Source organism: Doryrhamphus excisus, chromosome 5 (assembly GCF_030265055.1).
Source record: "Doryrhamphus excisus isolate RoL2022-K1 chromosome 5, RoL_Dexc_1.0, whole genome shotgun sequence".
Taxonomy (NCBI): Eukaryota; Metazoa; Chordata; class Actinopteri; order Syngnathiformes; family Syngnathidae; genus Doryrhamphus; species Doryrhamphus excisus.
In genome coordinates this window covers 24,313,110-24,330,981 of record NC_080470.1, presented here as the reverse complement: position 1 = coordinate 24,330,981, position 17,872 = coordinate 24,313,110, and the positions used below count along the sequence as shown (strand labels likewise).

The following is a 17,872-nucleotide window of genomic DNA, read 5'->3' as shown; positions in this document are numbered from 1 at the left end:
ACAGCATTGTAAGTGACGTGATGGCTCGTTTGGACAGTTTTAATGTGGTTTTTTTTTTACTGCTTTTATAATGATGCCTCTTTCATTTTTGTAAATGCTGTTATAGGAGCTGAAATTTCAACCTAAAACTTTATCCACCGACGGGCCACATACTGAGAAGTGAAGGGATTGAAAGGGCCACTTTGATATTTTGTAAACAAACACATTAGTTATAGAAGTTATATATGTATATTTCAAGAAGAAATTGGATTTGGTTTGTGATATCGGTGAAAAAGTATACTATAAACTGCAGTCTTTTCCCCCCCAAATATTTCAACTTTCTTCTTAAATAAATGTTCCTTCCCGTAATATTATGACTTTATTCCCATAATATTATAACTTTATCACAACCAAATTTTCTTCTCATATTACGACTATTATGAAGAAAAACGCTAGTAAAATGACATTTTTTTTGCAATAATATTTATTATCGGAAGATTGTAACTTTTTTTCTTGTAAGAATTCAACTTTTTTCTTTTAATATTTTGACTTTATTCTCATAAAGTTACCGCTGTTTTGAAAATTTCTAGAGTTGTTTTTTTAAAGAATTTTTTCCAACTAAAATTTCTTGTTGTAAATTGTCTTCTCGTAATTATGACGTAATTATGCCACAATAAACATGATATAACCCAATAAACCAATAAATAAAGCATAACCCAATTTCCCCAAAATGACTTGTTTTGTTTGTTTTCCATAGTATTACAAATATATGTATATATATATATTTTTTTATTTCAATCTTTTTCTAAAATGTCCTTTTTCTTTTCTTTTTTTTTTTATTTTATTCTGAGAAAGTTATCACTTTTTCCAGGCGATACTTTGGACACCCCTGACCTAAAATCTTCTCACTTTAAGTCAGCAGTGCTAAATAGGACTGTGGGGGGACATTTGGATATTTTAATTAAATTTTTTTTTTAAAGCCCAAAATTCTGTCTATTTAAAAGAAAAACGTTGTTCGCTTAGCGTTATATGTAGATGACACAGCATATTAGTATTAACATTTTCAATTTTTTTTTGCTCTTTTTGCCATTTTTGCTGTATTTCTACAATGTTGTACAATGTTCCATAGGACAATAAAAAACTGCGTGCCACAAATGACTCCCAGGCTCTTTTCACGAACAAACCATAACAAACATTTCCTTGTTGTTGTTTCCAGACTACTTCCTGTCACCGGCCACGTACCGTCCTCCTGAGTTCTGATGCGGACCGCCGGACTCTCGGGGCCGGGCCCGATGATGGTGTGAGCTCTCACCCACACCAAATACTCAGTCCATTTCTCCAGGTGATCCAGCACATAGCTGCGGGTGTCTGCTCCAATCCCAGACACCTGGTGGCGCTGCATGTCCTCCTCGGACGGCGCTCGGTAGGCCAGGGAGTAGCTTATGATTCTGGCGTGGTGGTGGTCTGTCGGCGGCGGCGTCCAACTCACTTGGATGCTACTGGAGCTCGGACTGAGCAGGGTTACATCCTGGGGAGGGGCTGAGGGGGCTAATAGGAGGAAGTGGTGGGGAGGGGTTAAGCAGGATGGATAATGGAAGACAAAGACAAACTCAGCCTCTGGACTGTGGAGACATTACATCACAGGACATGGACTCTCACAAGGACATGAGACTAAAATGTCAAATTGTTTCACTTTAGGAACTTGGAGGCTTGTGATCGCAGCATAAAAAGTACGGTAAAATACATCACAGCCTATCATAGCAAAGCCCACATGCCATGCTAATATGCCCCTCCAGGGACGACTGGATGTGCTATGATCTTCAGATGATGCTGTTTAGGTTTAGGTTAATGTGCAAACATTAAAGTATTTGCCCAAGATGTCCTCGCAGTCCAGAGACCAGCAAACTGGAGTGATGATGTCACACACTTTCAAACACATTCAGGTCACACAACCACACATGAGCACACCACAACGTAGCGGGGGAAGCAGCTGGAAGGGACGACATAGGACGCAGGTCCGGCCGGACGATGCTCAATCGAGACAGGTGGTACCAGAACCTTCCATGAGGTCCGATGAAGAAGCAGGTTTAAAAGCTGATTGAGGAACGTAATGGAAAACTAAATAAAGCAGGGTCTGGGATCAGCCTTTGTGTTCTTTTCCATTCCAGTGTGAGACACTCCAAGCTGGAAGGATGGAGGTGGAAGTGGAGACGTTGACGTGGGAGATCAGTGTTCGAGTCCAGATACGTGTCTAATCCGTGCATTAAAACTTGCTTCTTTTCCATTTTTGTGTCTTTTTCGAGGTCCACAGTGTTTCAAGACCAGCTAGGAGTTTATGAGCATCAGATATCCACAGCCTTCACGCCCAAACCGGAATATTCTAGTGTGACAACATGAGCATGTACTTACTAGACTGGACAGTCCTGCACTCGATGGGCCGAGTGAAGACTCCCAAGCCCATCTCAGATCTGGCAGCCAGGGAAAACATGTAGACTGTGTCGGGTTTCAAACCATCCACCGCATGTGATCCAGATGGCTCGAACGTGATGCTGTGCTGCCGAATGTCAAGAACCACCAACAATCAACCTCTTGGAGGTCTCCATTGGTCTCGGAACAGACGCTGACAAAAGTCAATTTACCTTTTCCTCTGGATTGTTGGCCTCCCAGTAGAGCAGCTCCAAACCAATGACTGGGTCCTGCACGGGCCAAAGCCAAGATAGCATGATGCGCGAGTCCAGCTCAGCTTCAGCCTCAAAACCAGATGGCTGCGCTGGAACTGGAGCAAGAAGAAGAAGAAGAAGATGATGATGAATGGATCATTCTAAGTGAGCTGGGAAAGGCTCCCGCATCCCGGTCTCTGAGCTAACAATACGGTGCTGTGGACCACACAGTGTTACTTAGGATTGTTTTAGGTGGTCTCAACTGTCCTTACCTCCTTGCTGAGTCTTGATGAGCAGGACCTCAGATGGGGGTCCATCACCCACCGAGGTGAAGCCCAGCACCCTGACACCATAGGTGACATCAGGGGTCAGGTCAGCGATGGTGGTCAGCTGACTGTCATCTGTGTTGTGTTTCTGCCAGGCGCTCATTGGGGCCTCTTGGTTGGCGCTGTAGTAGACCCTATAGCCGCGGATCTGCCCATTGGCCTCCTCGGGGGGCTCCCACTGGACCAGCATAGTGCTGGGGCTCAGCATGCGGGCCTGGACATGGAGCGGGGTTGACGAGGGCGATTGCTCACTGGTGCGGGTGTCCACAATTCCTCCGGGCAGCCCTCGGCCCACGTTGTTGACCGCCATGACTCGGAACTCGTAATGGGAAAATGGGCTAAGACCGCCGATGCTGTAGCGGGTGGTGGCTACCCCGTCCACTTCCTGGAAACCATTCTCGGACACTTTGGGCCGGTACTGGATCACATAGTAGGACACAGGTTCAGGGTTGCCAGACTCCCATGTCAAAGTGATGCTGGTGGCGGTGGTTTCTGTCACAATTAGGGATGTGGGTGGCTTGGGCAAGGCTGGTGGGACACCAAAAAAAATGTACTTAATTGTCACCTTTTTTGTATGTGGATATGTTATTATGTTGCATGTTTACAATTTCATGGAACAAATACTAGAATTTTTGATACAGTGGAGTATAAAAGTGTTTGTCCCCTTCTGGAGTTCTAATTTTTGGTCACACATAAATGTTTCAGATCATCAAAGACATAAAATATTAGTCAATGACAACACAACTGAACACAAAATGCAGCTTTTAAATAAAATATTTTAATAAAAAAAAAAAATCCAAGCCCATATGGCTCTGTGTGAGATTAATTGAGATCTGGTTATAATAGGTCATAAAGCCATTTCTAAAGCTTTGGGACTGCAGCAAACCACAGTGAGAGCCTTTATTCACAAATGGCTGAAAAGTGGTGAATCTTCCCAGAAGTGGTCGGCCAACCAAAATTACCCCAGGAGCACAACAATGACTCACTGAAAAGGTCACAAAAGACCCCACAACCAAAAAACTGCAGGCTTCAATTGCCTCAGTTAAGATCAGTGTTCATGACTCTGGGCAAAAACGGCCTGCATGGCAGAGTTCCAAAACAAAAACCACTGCTGAAGAACATTAAGGCTGATCTCATTTTGATGATCCACAAGACCTTTGGGAAAATACTCTGCACTGTGTTTAGGTCAGTGAAGAAGGCCTTAGTGGCCCTGACTGCACACCACAGGTTCGAGCTCCGGAGTGATGCTCATGAGAACAAGTGCAATAGAAGACACATGAATGGATCTTCATGCAAGTATGTGAGAGTTTGAAAGCGAAACCAACCTTTCACCGTGATCTGGGCGGTGGTCTCAATCATGCCCAGCGAGGAGATGGCCACACAGGTGTAGTTGGCCGATTGGCGGATGTTGGCCAGCTCTAGCACGTTGCGTCCGATGGGCATCTCCTCCTCGGGGGTCAGCTCCGCCTCGCCGCTCATCCACTTAACATACGGCATGGGTGCCCCCACCGCCACACAGGTCAGGTTGACACTGCCGCCGGGCATCACCTCTTGGTGGGTGGGGGGTATGGAGAAACGAGGAGGCACGCGCCGAACTGCAAGGGTAAAGGAGAGGGAGGGTGAGAGAACACTCACAGAGACGACGGGACACCACGGTAGACCGGCTTCTACTGTGCACCACTTTGACTATGTCCTATCATGGCTTATGACACGAGCAGGGCACTTGCAAAATGTCCGAGTTCCTCTTGGGGCATCCTAGGGATTAAAATTCACCTGGGGGGGGCCGTGTACACTGCTCGTCATGAGTGCTTCCATCACCTCCTGAGGCAGCGGGATGTGGAAGGAGAAGAGGAGCATACCAAACAGCCGCTTCATTGTCTTCACGCCTCGATCAACTTCCTCATCACGCAACACGCGGATTTATGCAACGCTCGGTCTTTGCAAGGCATCTCAACACAAGGTCATGAAAAGATAACCTGCAGCCAGGTGGGACAAACTGGCTCGAATTTACGTGGAGGAGATGACGAGTGGGAGGAGAAAGGTCGAGTCCAAACAACTCTATTCATACGCATGATTAAAATACACTAAGTGTCATGTGAATGGGATGGTCCAATCAAAATCCTTATTATCAAGGTGCACAGTAGAAGCTTGATATACACACACGCACACACTGACATGAATCAATACATACATACTCGAACTACGTATTATTATGGTACATCATTATTATACAGTTTTATGCTATGTAGGAAAGGACATTGTTTTGTCAGAGCCAATTAAATATTTCCTGTTGATATCCACGAGGTTAATTAATTAACACTATTTTGGAAATGCATCATTTACATATAGAAACACAGCAAAATGTGCACCGGTAATCATTAGCATGATATTTACAATACTGCGGTACTTATTTTTCATTTTCCATGATTTGTCCTAAAAAGGGGTAAAGGTTAAAAATGCAACATTCAGGTACCAGACCTCTTAAAAAGCGTGTGTGCGTGTGTGTGCCCTTAGCTAATGACAAGCATGCTAACATTACCTGCTCTCATCCTTAAAAGCTCTTTAAAGAGGATCAATGAGCCTCAGCTGGCCAGCAGCCTCCACTGCATCTCAATGAGCCACTTATATCATTTATATGCTATATATATATATATATATATGTTTTTATACTGCATGACGGTGAGAGTGTTGCATGTCCCTGGACAGCAGTAACATTTAATAACAACCTTGACAGGAAGTTAAATAGATAAATACCGTAGATCCCCACAAGGGTCTTTGAGTTTATTTCTTCATTTCAGCCTTCTTTGCAGTATTTCTACACTGCATCGCAAAAGTTTGGACTGTGCAGGGAAAGTGTTAAATAATGCACCGAGGGCCACTTAAAACCCAGCAGCGACCTAAAATGGTCCGAGAGTCACTTCCAACGCCCCCCCCCCCATATCTACTGCAAGTTTCACTCCTCAAAAATGAAACTGTTAGTCTCACTGGCCACTTCATTTGGTACACAATCTAATGAGATCCAATACAAAGGTTCTGCCTTTACAGATTTAATATGGACTGATACCGTCAGAGAGATACAGCCATCCCCCGTTTATTGGTTCTATGATTAGTTATTTCCACGAAATAGGATTTAATAATTAGGGCAATAATAATAAGACAACCTGTTTACGACCTTCTAAATACGTTTCTTAACATTAGAGCCCAATAGAGCCATTTAGTTAGATTTACATTATTACCCAATATAGTAGATCAAATCAAGAGAAATGAAGACATATTAGACATAAATAAGATAACACAGACTCACATGTTAGCAGTTCCTTGTTGTTCTTTTCTGGACAGTGTCCTTCCAGCATACTTTCGCCATTACAATATGACTTTACACTCATATTACCCAATTTTAGTGGCCAAAATAAAAGCAAACAAAACTCCTGCTTGTGGCCGATGTTGAATACAATATTACATTCACAATTAGAATGCTTCTTTTGCCTTGTTTATGTATTTTAGCTCATTTAGTTAGTTCCTTTTGCCATTTTTATGCTCAAAATAGTTAAGAAATGCTTGCTTTTTACTAATAATGGGGTATATTTGACCACTAAACAGTGATAATTTATAAATAATTTTTTGAAAAACCTCAATAGAGTGAGGGAGCAATGTTTGAATCACATTGTAGCGAGGGACGATTGTATTCATTTAACATTTAATATTAACATTATTGTGCTTGTACAGAGTGTCCACAAAGTCTGAAGACATAATACACACATAGAACATCCATACATAACAAAAAGTGCAATTTAATTCAATATTAAAAATAATGTATCATTCATTATTTAAATGTTTCATTTAATTAAATGGCATCCAATAGTCAATTTAATTAAAATTATTTAATTAAAATGAAATAATTGTAAAAATACCCAATATATGAATATAAATATGCCAAAATTTGCATATTTATATTCTAGTGTTTGAAGGAGCGCACCACTGAAAACCACAACTATGTTTCCAATGCTGGACACAGCTGTTGTACGGGACCTCATTGGATTGTGCAGGTGTACCTAATGTTGTGGTCTCTGAGCGTATGTAATCATCTAATGCTGGCCAGCATGGAGGTAAGTCCACATCGCGCATTAGTCCATCTGAATTGCTAGCAGTGGGGAGGATGGAGGATGACCACAATGCCGTGACGTCTTTTTTTAATCAGTGTGGAGCATGGTGTTTCACGTGAGGATGGCCTCCCAGGTTGTCATGGCAATACTGAGGCGTTGTGAGAGTGCATACAAGCCAAAGAACAGAGGCAGGGGGGAGAGCAGAGATGCAAGGAGGGGCAGGCGATGCGAAATGGGGTGAGGATGCAGTGGGAGGAGCCATGCAGGGAAAAGAGGCGGTGAGTGGGGGGGACAATTTCGGATAAAATATGAATAAGTTGTCAAATGTTAAAAAGTGATGCTCGTGTCTCAATATGTCTAAAAGCTTGTCCAGGCAGTGCATGCAAAGCAGGAGCAGGAAGGGGTAAAGCATAAGGGTGCAGGCAGGGGTGCTCGGAGTCTGGGAGAGAGAGAGAGAGGGGGACAGGGCAGATGAGGAGGGAGGGGGGAGGCTGGGACGGGCCTGAGGCGCATGGCGACCCGCCAACGCTGCCTGGCTCCAGTCCAGCAGGCCTCCAACGTCAGGAGGAGAACGAGCGAAGAAACCAACCTTCTCGCTGATCTGACAGGTGAGAGTTGGAGTGTTGGCAGTGTTTTTTGTGGTGGGGGTGTGGTGGGGGTGTGATGGGGATGGTTGAAGGCAACGTAGGAGGAGTCAAAAACAACAACAACAACAACAGAGGGGAAGCAAGGAAGCAGGAGGAAGGAGACAAGGAGAAACAGAGAAGAGTAAAACAGGCCAAAATCTGCTTATCCGCACACATGCGTACACACACACACACACACACACACACACACGCACTTTGAGGGATAAGCTGTCAATGACACTCGGTAGTGTAATGAATGAGTTTGTGGTCCAAACAGAAAATGATGAAGAAAAGCAAACAATACCTGAAAAGGTCAAAGGTTACAAAAATGCAAGACATTATAACAAATTCATATAACAAAAAAATCTCTAAATTACACTTTGTTGACAGCTGGTGGCTAACTTCTAGCATGGGAATTTGGACAGCGTTGCATCCCTTAACATTAGTTACAGTACATGCTGCTTTTAGGAAGTGTGTTCTTTAAAGTCAGTCATACAGTGGCACCCGTTTATGTCAACACTCCCCGGTCTGCCTGACTGCATCCACATAAGCGGTTGTCGACATAACCAAAAAAACCAAAGTGCTTGCACATTTACTTTGTCTAGAGCAGGGGTCGGCAACCTTTACTATGAAAAGAGCCATTTCACCCACTTGCCCACTAAAGAAAAATAGCCTGGAGCCGCAAAACGTTGTATGTTTAAAACAACATTGGAGAGGAAAAAAAAGACGAGCTGGAGTACTCTTGCTAGTACTGGAGATAAACTTTTGTTTTTAAATGAGCTCTAATTTATTTTTTAGAATCGTCAAATAACTCATTAATAATAATTAATAACTCAAATAACTCAAAGTATTACTCATTTCCCTTCATGTTAACCTGTCAGAGAGAACTGGATAGCATCCTGTCTGCTCATTCAGTCACCAGTCAGAACTCAGTCAGGATGCATTCATGGTCTCACACAAAGTTGGATTTTTGTAAACTCATAACAAAGACGTGCATTTTCACCACACGGGTGCTAAAAAATATTAAAGCATTGCAAAGGGAGCCGCAACAAAGAGGCTGGAGAGCCACATGCGGCTCTGGAGCCGCGGGTTGCTGACCCCTGGTCTAGAGACACAAGGATTAGTTAAGGAGTCATAATTAAGGATTTTTTTAACACCGTTTTCCTCCATTTTCTTTTGTTTTCGTATAATACTGTATGACTACAATGACAATAAAGTTTTTGTACAAGTGAAAATAAAAATCAAAACGAAAGGGTGAATTACTGAATTAGTTAATCCAGACTAATACTGCCATGCTTTTGATGCTTATTTTGCACTGAACAGGAAATCTCTGTGTGGATGTTTCAATGCTGTGTAACTCCACAGTAGGTATGTTAGTGATAGCGGTCGACTTAAGCGAGCATTTTTTAATAATAACACGATGATGCAGGACTTGATTTGGTCGACATAAGTGAGCTCCACTGTATTTTGCTGTTAACACGCTGGAATAAATGTATTACCTAAATGTATTATTGCCACCATATTATATTACGTCTGATAATGGAGGCGTATTGGACAAAGCAGCGAGTCCATCAACAGACTGGACGTGGCAGTGACCTCCAGACGGGGTCACGCGGGGGCCTAGAGGGGGTGTCTTACCTCGCACATAAAGGTTAGCTGGAGCAGAGTAGCGAGTCCCGGCGCTGTTGACGGCCACGCACTCGTACTTGCCCTGGTCTGACTCCTCGCTGTTCTCAATTTGAAGAGCCCCTGTGGACGCCAGCGGTCACAGGTCACATACAGTAAGCATTGAAAACACACACACGCACACACGCACACACGCACACACTTGCATGTCGTCCATCTGTTTGTGAGAGCTGACATCGCCTGAGTGGGTCCACACGGTTGTCCATACGGTTGTTATATGGAATGCTTATTGCTCGTTAACTTGCTAGCGTAGTGGTTCATGTAGCGGACATTTGTCTAACTTACCTCGTTTATATACTTGTGTCTCCACGTTCAGTAGCGAGACAGACAACATGGATGTGTCATCGTGTGACGGCACCATGCAATGGCTTTATGAAATAATGCGGCGACTGGAAGTCCAATTAGTAGGTTTTAGCTCATCGGTAAGGGGTCGTCCAAGTAGGGGTGTCCAAACTGCATCCCACAGCTTGTTTTTTAATCCCTTACTCCAAAAATAAAATCAAACATGGAACATTACGAAGGATTACATATTGGGACCACACTAACAAAATAATGGATCCCATCACGTTTGTGATTCAGCATTCAAAGCCCTGTAAAGTTGCAGACTATTCTGCAAAAATAAGCTATTTTTATCTGCAGATAACACACCTTATTCACCCCCAGTTAGTCATATTCCATAAATAATTTATTAATAATAATTATAATAATAATATAATAATTAATAAATAATAAATTAATAATTTATTATTTATTATAATTAAAACATTTGAATGCCAAATAAGCCCCTCTATCTTACTTACATTATTATTTATTTTAATTATTTAAATTATTTGGGCAATTTACTGTTCACGCTGCACTTTACATTATGTTGTTCATATTTGGTGCCTATTTATTCTCCACATTATTATTATTGTTATTATTTATTATTACTTATCTTCTTTTGTGTCTGTTATATGGGAGCCAGGCAACGACATTTCGTTGGCAATTTCACTACTGTGTTTTTGTGCAATGACAATAAAGGAAGTCTATCTATCTATCTATCTATCTATCTATCTATCTATCTATCTATCTATCTATCTATCTATCTATCTATCTATCTATCTATCTATCTATCTATCTATCTATCTATCTATCTATCTATCTATCTATCTATCTATCTATCTATCTATCTATCTATCTATCTATCTATCTATCTATCTATCTATCTATCTAAATACATGTTATACTGGTGTTTATGTGTTTAGTAAACAGGAAGGTAAAGAACATACAGGAGGCCCTGCAAGTTCTTCTATAGGCTAGAACTGTATTTTGTACAGTAGGGGGCAGTATTTTAGCAGAAGGACGGCACATCACACTCGGCGGCAGGGGCCCCTAATTCAACTCAACCGGGGGCCACAGGAGGTGAAACTTGGGTGTAGTCATGTCTACTACTGTTGGATGATAACAACTAAATACATACAATTATAACTGTTTAAAAAGGGTTGCAAAGCATGCTGGGAAGCTGGGAGTACTCCCAAACAGGCTTTTTTTTTGCAGCACTTGCTTTGTAAAAAGTTGCAGAACATTTTTATCATTCATGTAGTAGCAGTAGAAGTTGCCCTGTTATCAATTACACATTTTTGTGATGGTGCCGTCATTGTAGTTACCTCCGGTTCATTCCACTGTGTGGTAAGCTCATTGTGAGTTCAGCGATGATTACTGCTTCCCCAAATAAAAAGCTGCTTCCTTTAAGCCGGCTAAAGTGGCTCTCACCATTTCCCCAGGGTGCACAGACTGCACTTACATTAAATTTCATGTAGGGGGGCACAACACGTTTGAGACCTCTGCTCTATGGGAAGACGGAAAGGAAAGCTAGCCTAATTGCCGTGGCTCAAACTTCAGTCTAACATCCCCAAGCATCAAAATCTTCCTTAAAGCCCAGTTTTAATCCACGTTACCCAGCGTGCCACAGAAATAGAGCACATAGCAACCTGTACATGACTTACTGTGCTCAATACGTCCTTCGAAAACAACAAATGTTGGCTGTGGTGTCTTTGAACGTTTTTGGCTGCTGGTTTTTCGTGTTCGTTTGCAATGTGTCAGGGTTGTAACATTTTGACATTGCTTGAAATAATTGCTAGGTGATGTTTAATCAGGTGTATGTATCATCAGTGTATCACCTGTAAAATAACAGAACGTGTACCTTGCTGTCAGAACTCAAACAATAATCTTCACAAAGCGAGGCGAGCCTCATTTTGTGACTGAAGGTGTTTTCAGTGCTTCATTCTCACCGAGAAAGGCAAACAGATGCTGATGGATGTTTGCTCTGCAAGACTATGACGCTGCCGAGACTTCCTCTGCCCTTTAGATGCGCTCACTTCCTGTTTGTGTGTCCGTCATTGACGCACTGCGTGCTTAAACAGCCTAAAAAAAGTCAAGGTGACTTGCAATCCTTTATGTCAAGTTTTACCCAACCAATTCACCTATTCAGTGAGCTATCATTTAAAAATGAAACACTTCCGCTTAAGAGTGACGGCAGAGAAAGTGTGGCAGCGAGCGTTGAAAGACGGACAAACACCTGGAAATGGAACAGTGAGGTGACGGCAGGAGGAGGAGGAGGTGTATGGGAGGGGTGGTGAGGAAGGTGGGAGGTGGCATTCTTACCTCTGATTGGTGTACCACCTGGCGAGGTAATTTGAATGCAAATAGGATTAAAAAGAAGCATTAGTTAGGAGGACAGACTACTCTTCTCTTCAAGCCACAATCATGGAGGCTGTCATTTGCAATTATCTTTTTTTTTTTTTTTTTTAATTCTCCCAAACACTGAGAGAAAGCACAAAATGTTTTCTGTCACAGTCTATCATTAGCGGATCTGCTTATTTGCCGTCTGCACTTGCTTATTAGGAGCATCCTGTTGTCCTGCGGTATCAAACACCTGACCGCGACACACCTGCTTGGGCTCAACCTTGCTAACCTGACGCCATCGTGGAGGCTGGTAAACAACACCTGTTAGCTCATCTCGTGATGCAATGCAAAGACATTTGCTGACTTAGCATCAGAGTTGCTGTAGTTAGTCCAAATGTTGAGTTTCTTAGCTTCATAGCAGGATAGCGTTCACCTTGGCTAAAGTTGGGCACCTGCGAATTAACCGCAGAGTTTCCTACAGAAGGAAATAACTGCCATGGTCTCTAATTAGCATCCGGGTCAGAAAACAGCTGTGGCTGTAGGCAACCTCCTAATGCCATTAATCCATCTACTTGTGCTTATCTGAGGTCGGGTCGCAGGGGCAGCGGCCTAGGCAGGGAAGCCCAGACCGCCCTCACCATGGCTCCATCATCTGGCTCGTCCCGACGGATCGCTGGCCAGTTGAGAGACACAATCTCTCAAACGAGTTTTCCCTGAGGCCTCCTACCCAGTCGTGCTCCGAATCCTGACCAGATGCCCAAGCCACCTACCCCGCTTGGGGTAGGATCTCACCCCCGACATCTTTTTCCGTGATAAAACCATGGGTGCTGATTCTCATTTCAGCCCCTTCCTCCTCAAGTCATTATTTCCAGGAATCACTCCACCAGATGGCAGTAGCTGCATTTGAAGTGTGATGAGCAACTAGCAGCTTTAGAATGACAACACTTGTTGTTACTGTTGTCGCTGTTACAACATTGGTTCTGTTAATACATGACCATGTGGTCAAACATACGTACTTATGATTTACACTTCATGCTAACTGTGTATAGCCATCTTAGCTGCTCTCTCGCTAGCTCTTTTTATATATTTATATATATTAATATATTTTGATAACAATGCCATCATAATTTCAATATAGTGAGTAAATGAGACGTAGAGGTATGGTTACTATGCAGATGTCATTCATCTGGATAATAAACCAAACTCTAGGAAGACAAAGAGATATTTTGGAAGAGGGGCCCTGGAAGCTGTGTGGACCCCTGGAGTGGGGGGAGGGGGGGCTCGCAATGGGGGGGGTCATCAGCAGCTTTCAAAGGGCCGGGCACTGAGACCTGCCATGACGTTCCTCCAGTGTCATGACAGATCTTTCATTGTGAAAAATAATATGACTTTATTATCTTTTCACAATGGGGGCAGCATCCGAGACACACACTGTAGATCATGTCCATTGTATCCTTCTCAGGCAGAGCTCATGGAAACACGTGGAAATGGGATTAGCTGTGCAGGTGACCTCCGCTGGTTTTAATACATCCCTTCTCTCACAACGACACCGAGCGCTCCTCATTCATTGTCCTCTGGAGTTCTGGAGACAGCTTCATATTAGACCATTTCATGTAAATATACTGAAAGGTGAGACTAGGAGACTCGACAAGGAGGGTTCTAGAAGGTTCTTGCAATATTTTAAGGACTTGCTGCAGTGTTTTTGTGTGCCGCGTTCCTTCTGAGCCATCACTGGAAGGTACCTGATTTGAAAGTGTCAGGGGGTACAAAAAGAGTCTCATATGATAGTACTTTCCATAAATGGTATTACTGTAGTATTGGGAGTGTGCTGTTCAAAATCAAGTCTTGTACTGGGAAGACGCCATTTTGTGCATCTGTAGCTTTAATTCTGGCCGTGTGAAGCGACTTTACAGTTCAGATTTGTAGAATACCACATATACCACTTATACCACATATCACAATTTGCATCACTTATTGCCTCATAGTTGTATTTTAATTAATTTAGAAATTTCTATGCTAAAAGATGCTTCAAAATTCTGCAAAATTGGAACCGCGATGTAGGAAGGGACGCCTGTACAGTAAAAACAGCACAATAGATACTGTATACTACATCAATGTAACATTACGGAGTGGAATTGGAGGACGCGGACGTTAGCGACAGTACCGTGCTAACATCATCTTTACATTTTAACAGCAATGTCATGCTAGGTTAGCGTATTCACTTTGACATCTGTAGCTGACTAATGGCTAGTTGGTAGAACTTTATTTTAAGATGTGTAACGAAGCCTGCTTGATTCCCAAAACACAGGGGCGGGTCAATCCTTCATTATGTCATGAAAGGCTGCGACTTCAAAAGCCAATGTGTTTGGGCACCTCTTCTCTCAAAATGAGGGAGATGATAGATTTTTCTCATATTTTGGTGCCCATAAAAGGTCACCTTTTATGTTGTTGTTGTTGTTGCATCCTTTTTGTGTGGGTACGACACCTGTCCATAAAAGCACAACGGCCATTTTGCTGTTCTTTGCCAATAACTCGAGCAGAGGTTCCAGATGTGACGTTCCGACTTGATGGTTTTCAAGACGCTCTGTCCATCAAAGCAGAGCTGTGTTTCAGAGCGTCAAAGGAGACTTTTCCTCTCGCTGTACAAAAGGCTAAAGGTGTCAAATTGAAAAAGGGAGCTATTAGAGTTCCATAAAAGGGGGTCAGACTTGTCAATTTGTGGACAAATCCAATCATGTTGGATATAATTAATGCAATCACAGACATGCTGGTGGATGACTGAAACTAATTGTTGAGTTCTCTCTGCACGACTTGTTGATCCCAGCTGGAGTCGTTTAAAAAGTAAGCTTGCAGAGGGGTTTAATGTGGGGGGGGGGCTAGTGAGCTCATTTATCCATGGACAGATGTTCCAAGACTGAGTTTGACTTCCTTCTCAAAGGGTGAAGCAAAGGATACAGTTTGGTTCATTGGACGTCTGCCTCAACGTCTCCAGCTGGTTTAATCACCACTGGAAGACCAGTATTCCCAAACAGCTGCTGCTCCCACACTTCATCCGTCATCGTCATGTGTCTTAACCACAACGTCATATTCCTAGCTAGCGCTCACTGGTGGCCGTGTTGGGAGCTTACCTGAGCGGAGCTGCTTGATACGTCCGTCGCTGCTGTTGATGTCCACGGGAAGGAAGTCCTTAAACCAGAAGATCTCCGGGTCGGGGTTGCCGCTGGCGGCGCACAGCATGGTGGCAGTGCGTGTTCTCTCCACCACCTTCAGCTGGGGGCCCATGTCAATGGTGGGGAAGCCATGAGGGATCTGGTCCTCTGGGAACAACACGGACGGACACATTCATGAGTATTTCATGTATTTACAATATCAAGAAAAACAGTCGCCCTCATCTTGCCTTCACGCCACCAGCCATGTTTTGATGCCTTAAAGCAGGGGTCGGGAACCTTTTTGGCTAAGAGAGCCATGAAGGCCAGATATTTTAAAATGTGTATCTGTGAGAGCCATATACATTTTTTTAAACATTGAATGCAATAAAATGTGTGCATTTTTATGTAAGACCAACAGTTTTAGATATAATGGGCTCTAATTATGTAGACCAGGCACACTACCCCACGCCAATGGGGTGTGGCCAGCACACTTTCGTGAGCAGCGCAGTGTCTAATAATAAATCAAATACTTGCTGCCATTAATGCAACTTCTGCTGCTGCATGGTTTTGCACCATACTCCGTACATGTATTTCATTCTTTTGGCCATCTTCGTCAGAAGGCTTGGTTCTGCAGCTTTAGCTAGGTGACTATTTGACTAAAGGAGGAAAGTTTATATTTACATGTTGACATCTCAATGACCGAGGTAGACTACCGCATTACCCAGTAATAATCGAGTTTTGGTGTTTGACCTGGAAAATATCATCAGGAAAGATAGATATGGTCGGCCGTATTGCAGTAGAAAATAGATCCTGACCTGACTAAACGGATTAAAATGCATAAGAAAGTTGTTGATTATTTTTAACAGTCTTTTCTGTGATGTTTACTTTAAAATGTTAGCAAAAATACATTTTTATTGTGGTAAGAAACGCTTGAGAGCCAGATACAGTCATCAAAAGAGCCCTACCTGGCTCCCGAGCCATAGGTTCCCTACCTCTGCCTTAAAGGAAAACTGCACTTTTTGGGGGAATTTTGCCCATTATTCATAATCCTTATGCAAGACATCAACACGCGTGTTTTTCTTGTCTGTGCATTCTAAAGATATAAAAACAGCTAAAAAGATTCAAATAAGTATGAACGCAATGCATGTTATTCTGCCTAAAATGCCTTCTGAAAATGACTCCAAAAAAGGGCGAACAATGCTCCATTTACATATACAGTGTTCCCTCGTTTATCGGGGGGATAGGTTCCCATCCGCAAAGTAACCAACTTCATTTTTTTGGGCGCCATTCTGCTATACTGTAGAGGTTTTATATCTTTTTTTTAAACATATTGCTGCAGTACTCCTGTTGCAGTCCTCCTCCTTCAAACACAAAATTCATCTACACGCTAGAAATTACACACGAGACACGGCAATGCGGCAGGAAGGATATTGGAAATACGGCAAAAGTATTACATGTTATCATGAATGTACCCGTTACTACATAGTTACAGCATGCATGTATACAAAGCCATAAAGCCTTGTTGGATGTTTTTGGAGGTGTTTTAATGGCGGCCTTTGTAGACGGAATAGGTGTGTTCCATTACGTGCAGTAATGAGCTGTCTCTTTTTATCGGTTTTTATATCTTCAGAGGGCGCAGAACAGAGACAGATTGTGAATGATGGGCAAAATTCCAGGAAAAGTGCAAGTTTCCTTTAAAAGCCAAAAAGATAAGAGCCTTTAAAGCTAAACTGTCTTAACATTCACGGCTGCTGGTGAACTGCCGGTGAACTGCTGTAGTGCCATGCAGGTAGTCTTCAGTGTGACACTACCATACTATCCGTGTGATGAACATCAACACCCACACACGCAGCCGCAACACACGCTCTCTAAGTCCAAGTCTTTAATGAGAAGATAGACAGTCGTGTAAAGATTTATGTGGATGTTGGAAAATCCTTTGTTGCTGCAACTACTGGTGGACTAATGAGACGTCATTCATCAAAATCAATACTGTGCGTCCAACTTATCCTTACATTATGTACACCACCACAATAACATTAACAATATATTTATTACTGTCCTTGTAGAGATGAGGATACTGAGGTTCTCATTGGGAGTGACCAGGATGGATAGGATCAGGAATGAGTACATCAGAAGGACATTACATGTTAGAGGCCTTGGGGATAAAGTCAGAGAGGCCAGATTGAGATGGTTGGGACAAGTCCAGAGGACAGATAATTAATATATTTGTAGACCTGGCTGGACCACCTTAGACACAGGGTGTCCAAAGTGGTTCATTTTTTGCAAAAACAAAAAACAATAACAGCAAAAATAGAGCAAAAAATGCACAACGTATTGACAAAAACTTTTAACACACACACACACAATAACAACTTTTTATTATTTTTATTAAAGTTATCGTGTTATTAATGCTTGAACGGGAGTTTCCTTTAGTGCCACGACTTCTTTTGACGTGTGATAATCGTGCACGTCTTGTTTGATAGGCAAAAGCTGTAGTTTGAGAAAACAGTGGTGACCCTAAAAGCGGGGATGAATATTGAGCAGAACCAACGTCACCCCTATCCTTTGCGACCGCAACAGATCCACAGCCAGACAAAGTCTGTGCCAAGCTGCCTAAGCCGCCTGTATTTTTGTCTCCCCCATATACAAGCTGTTGCTGCTTGAGGAGGAAAAATAGAA

General features: G+C 42.7%; 1 protein-coding gene across 8 annotated transcripts in view; it reads right to left on the bottom strand.

Moving 5' to 3' along the window:
• ptprfa (protein tyrosine phosphatase receptor type Fa) overlaps nt 1-17,872 on the bottom strand; it is a 77,972-nt gene that overhangs the window by 26,588 nt on the left and 33,512 nt on the right. For 4 of the 8 annotated variants that reach the window (XM_058074105.1, XM_058074107.1, XM_058074106.1 and 1 more), the window contains exons 8-14: nt 15,173-15,361; nt 9,333-9,443; nt 4,291-4,560; nt 2,912-3,493; nt 2,619-2,755; nt 2,389-2,533; nt 1,222-1,527 (exon numbers count right to left, since the gene is read on the bottom strand). In XM_058074105.1, coding sequence (XP_057930088.1) covers nt 1,222-1,527; nt 2,389-2,533; nt 2,619-2,755; nt 2,912-3,493; nt 4,291-4,560; nt 9,333-9,443; nt 15,173-15,361 — 1,740 coding nt within the window. Of the gene's footprint in view, nt 1-1,221; nt 1,528-2,388; nt 2,534-2,618; nt 2,756-2,911; nt 3,494-4,290; nt 4,561-7,657; nt 7,670-9,332; nt 9,444-12,023; nt 12,042-15,172; nt 15,362-17,872 lie in introns of all 8 variants that reach the window. The other 4 variants (XM_058074109.1, XM_058074110.1, XM_058074104.1 and 1 more) reach the window with 3 other exon arrangements.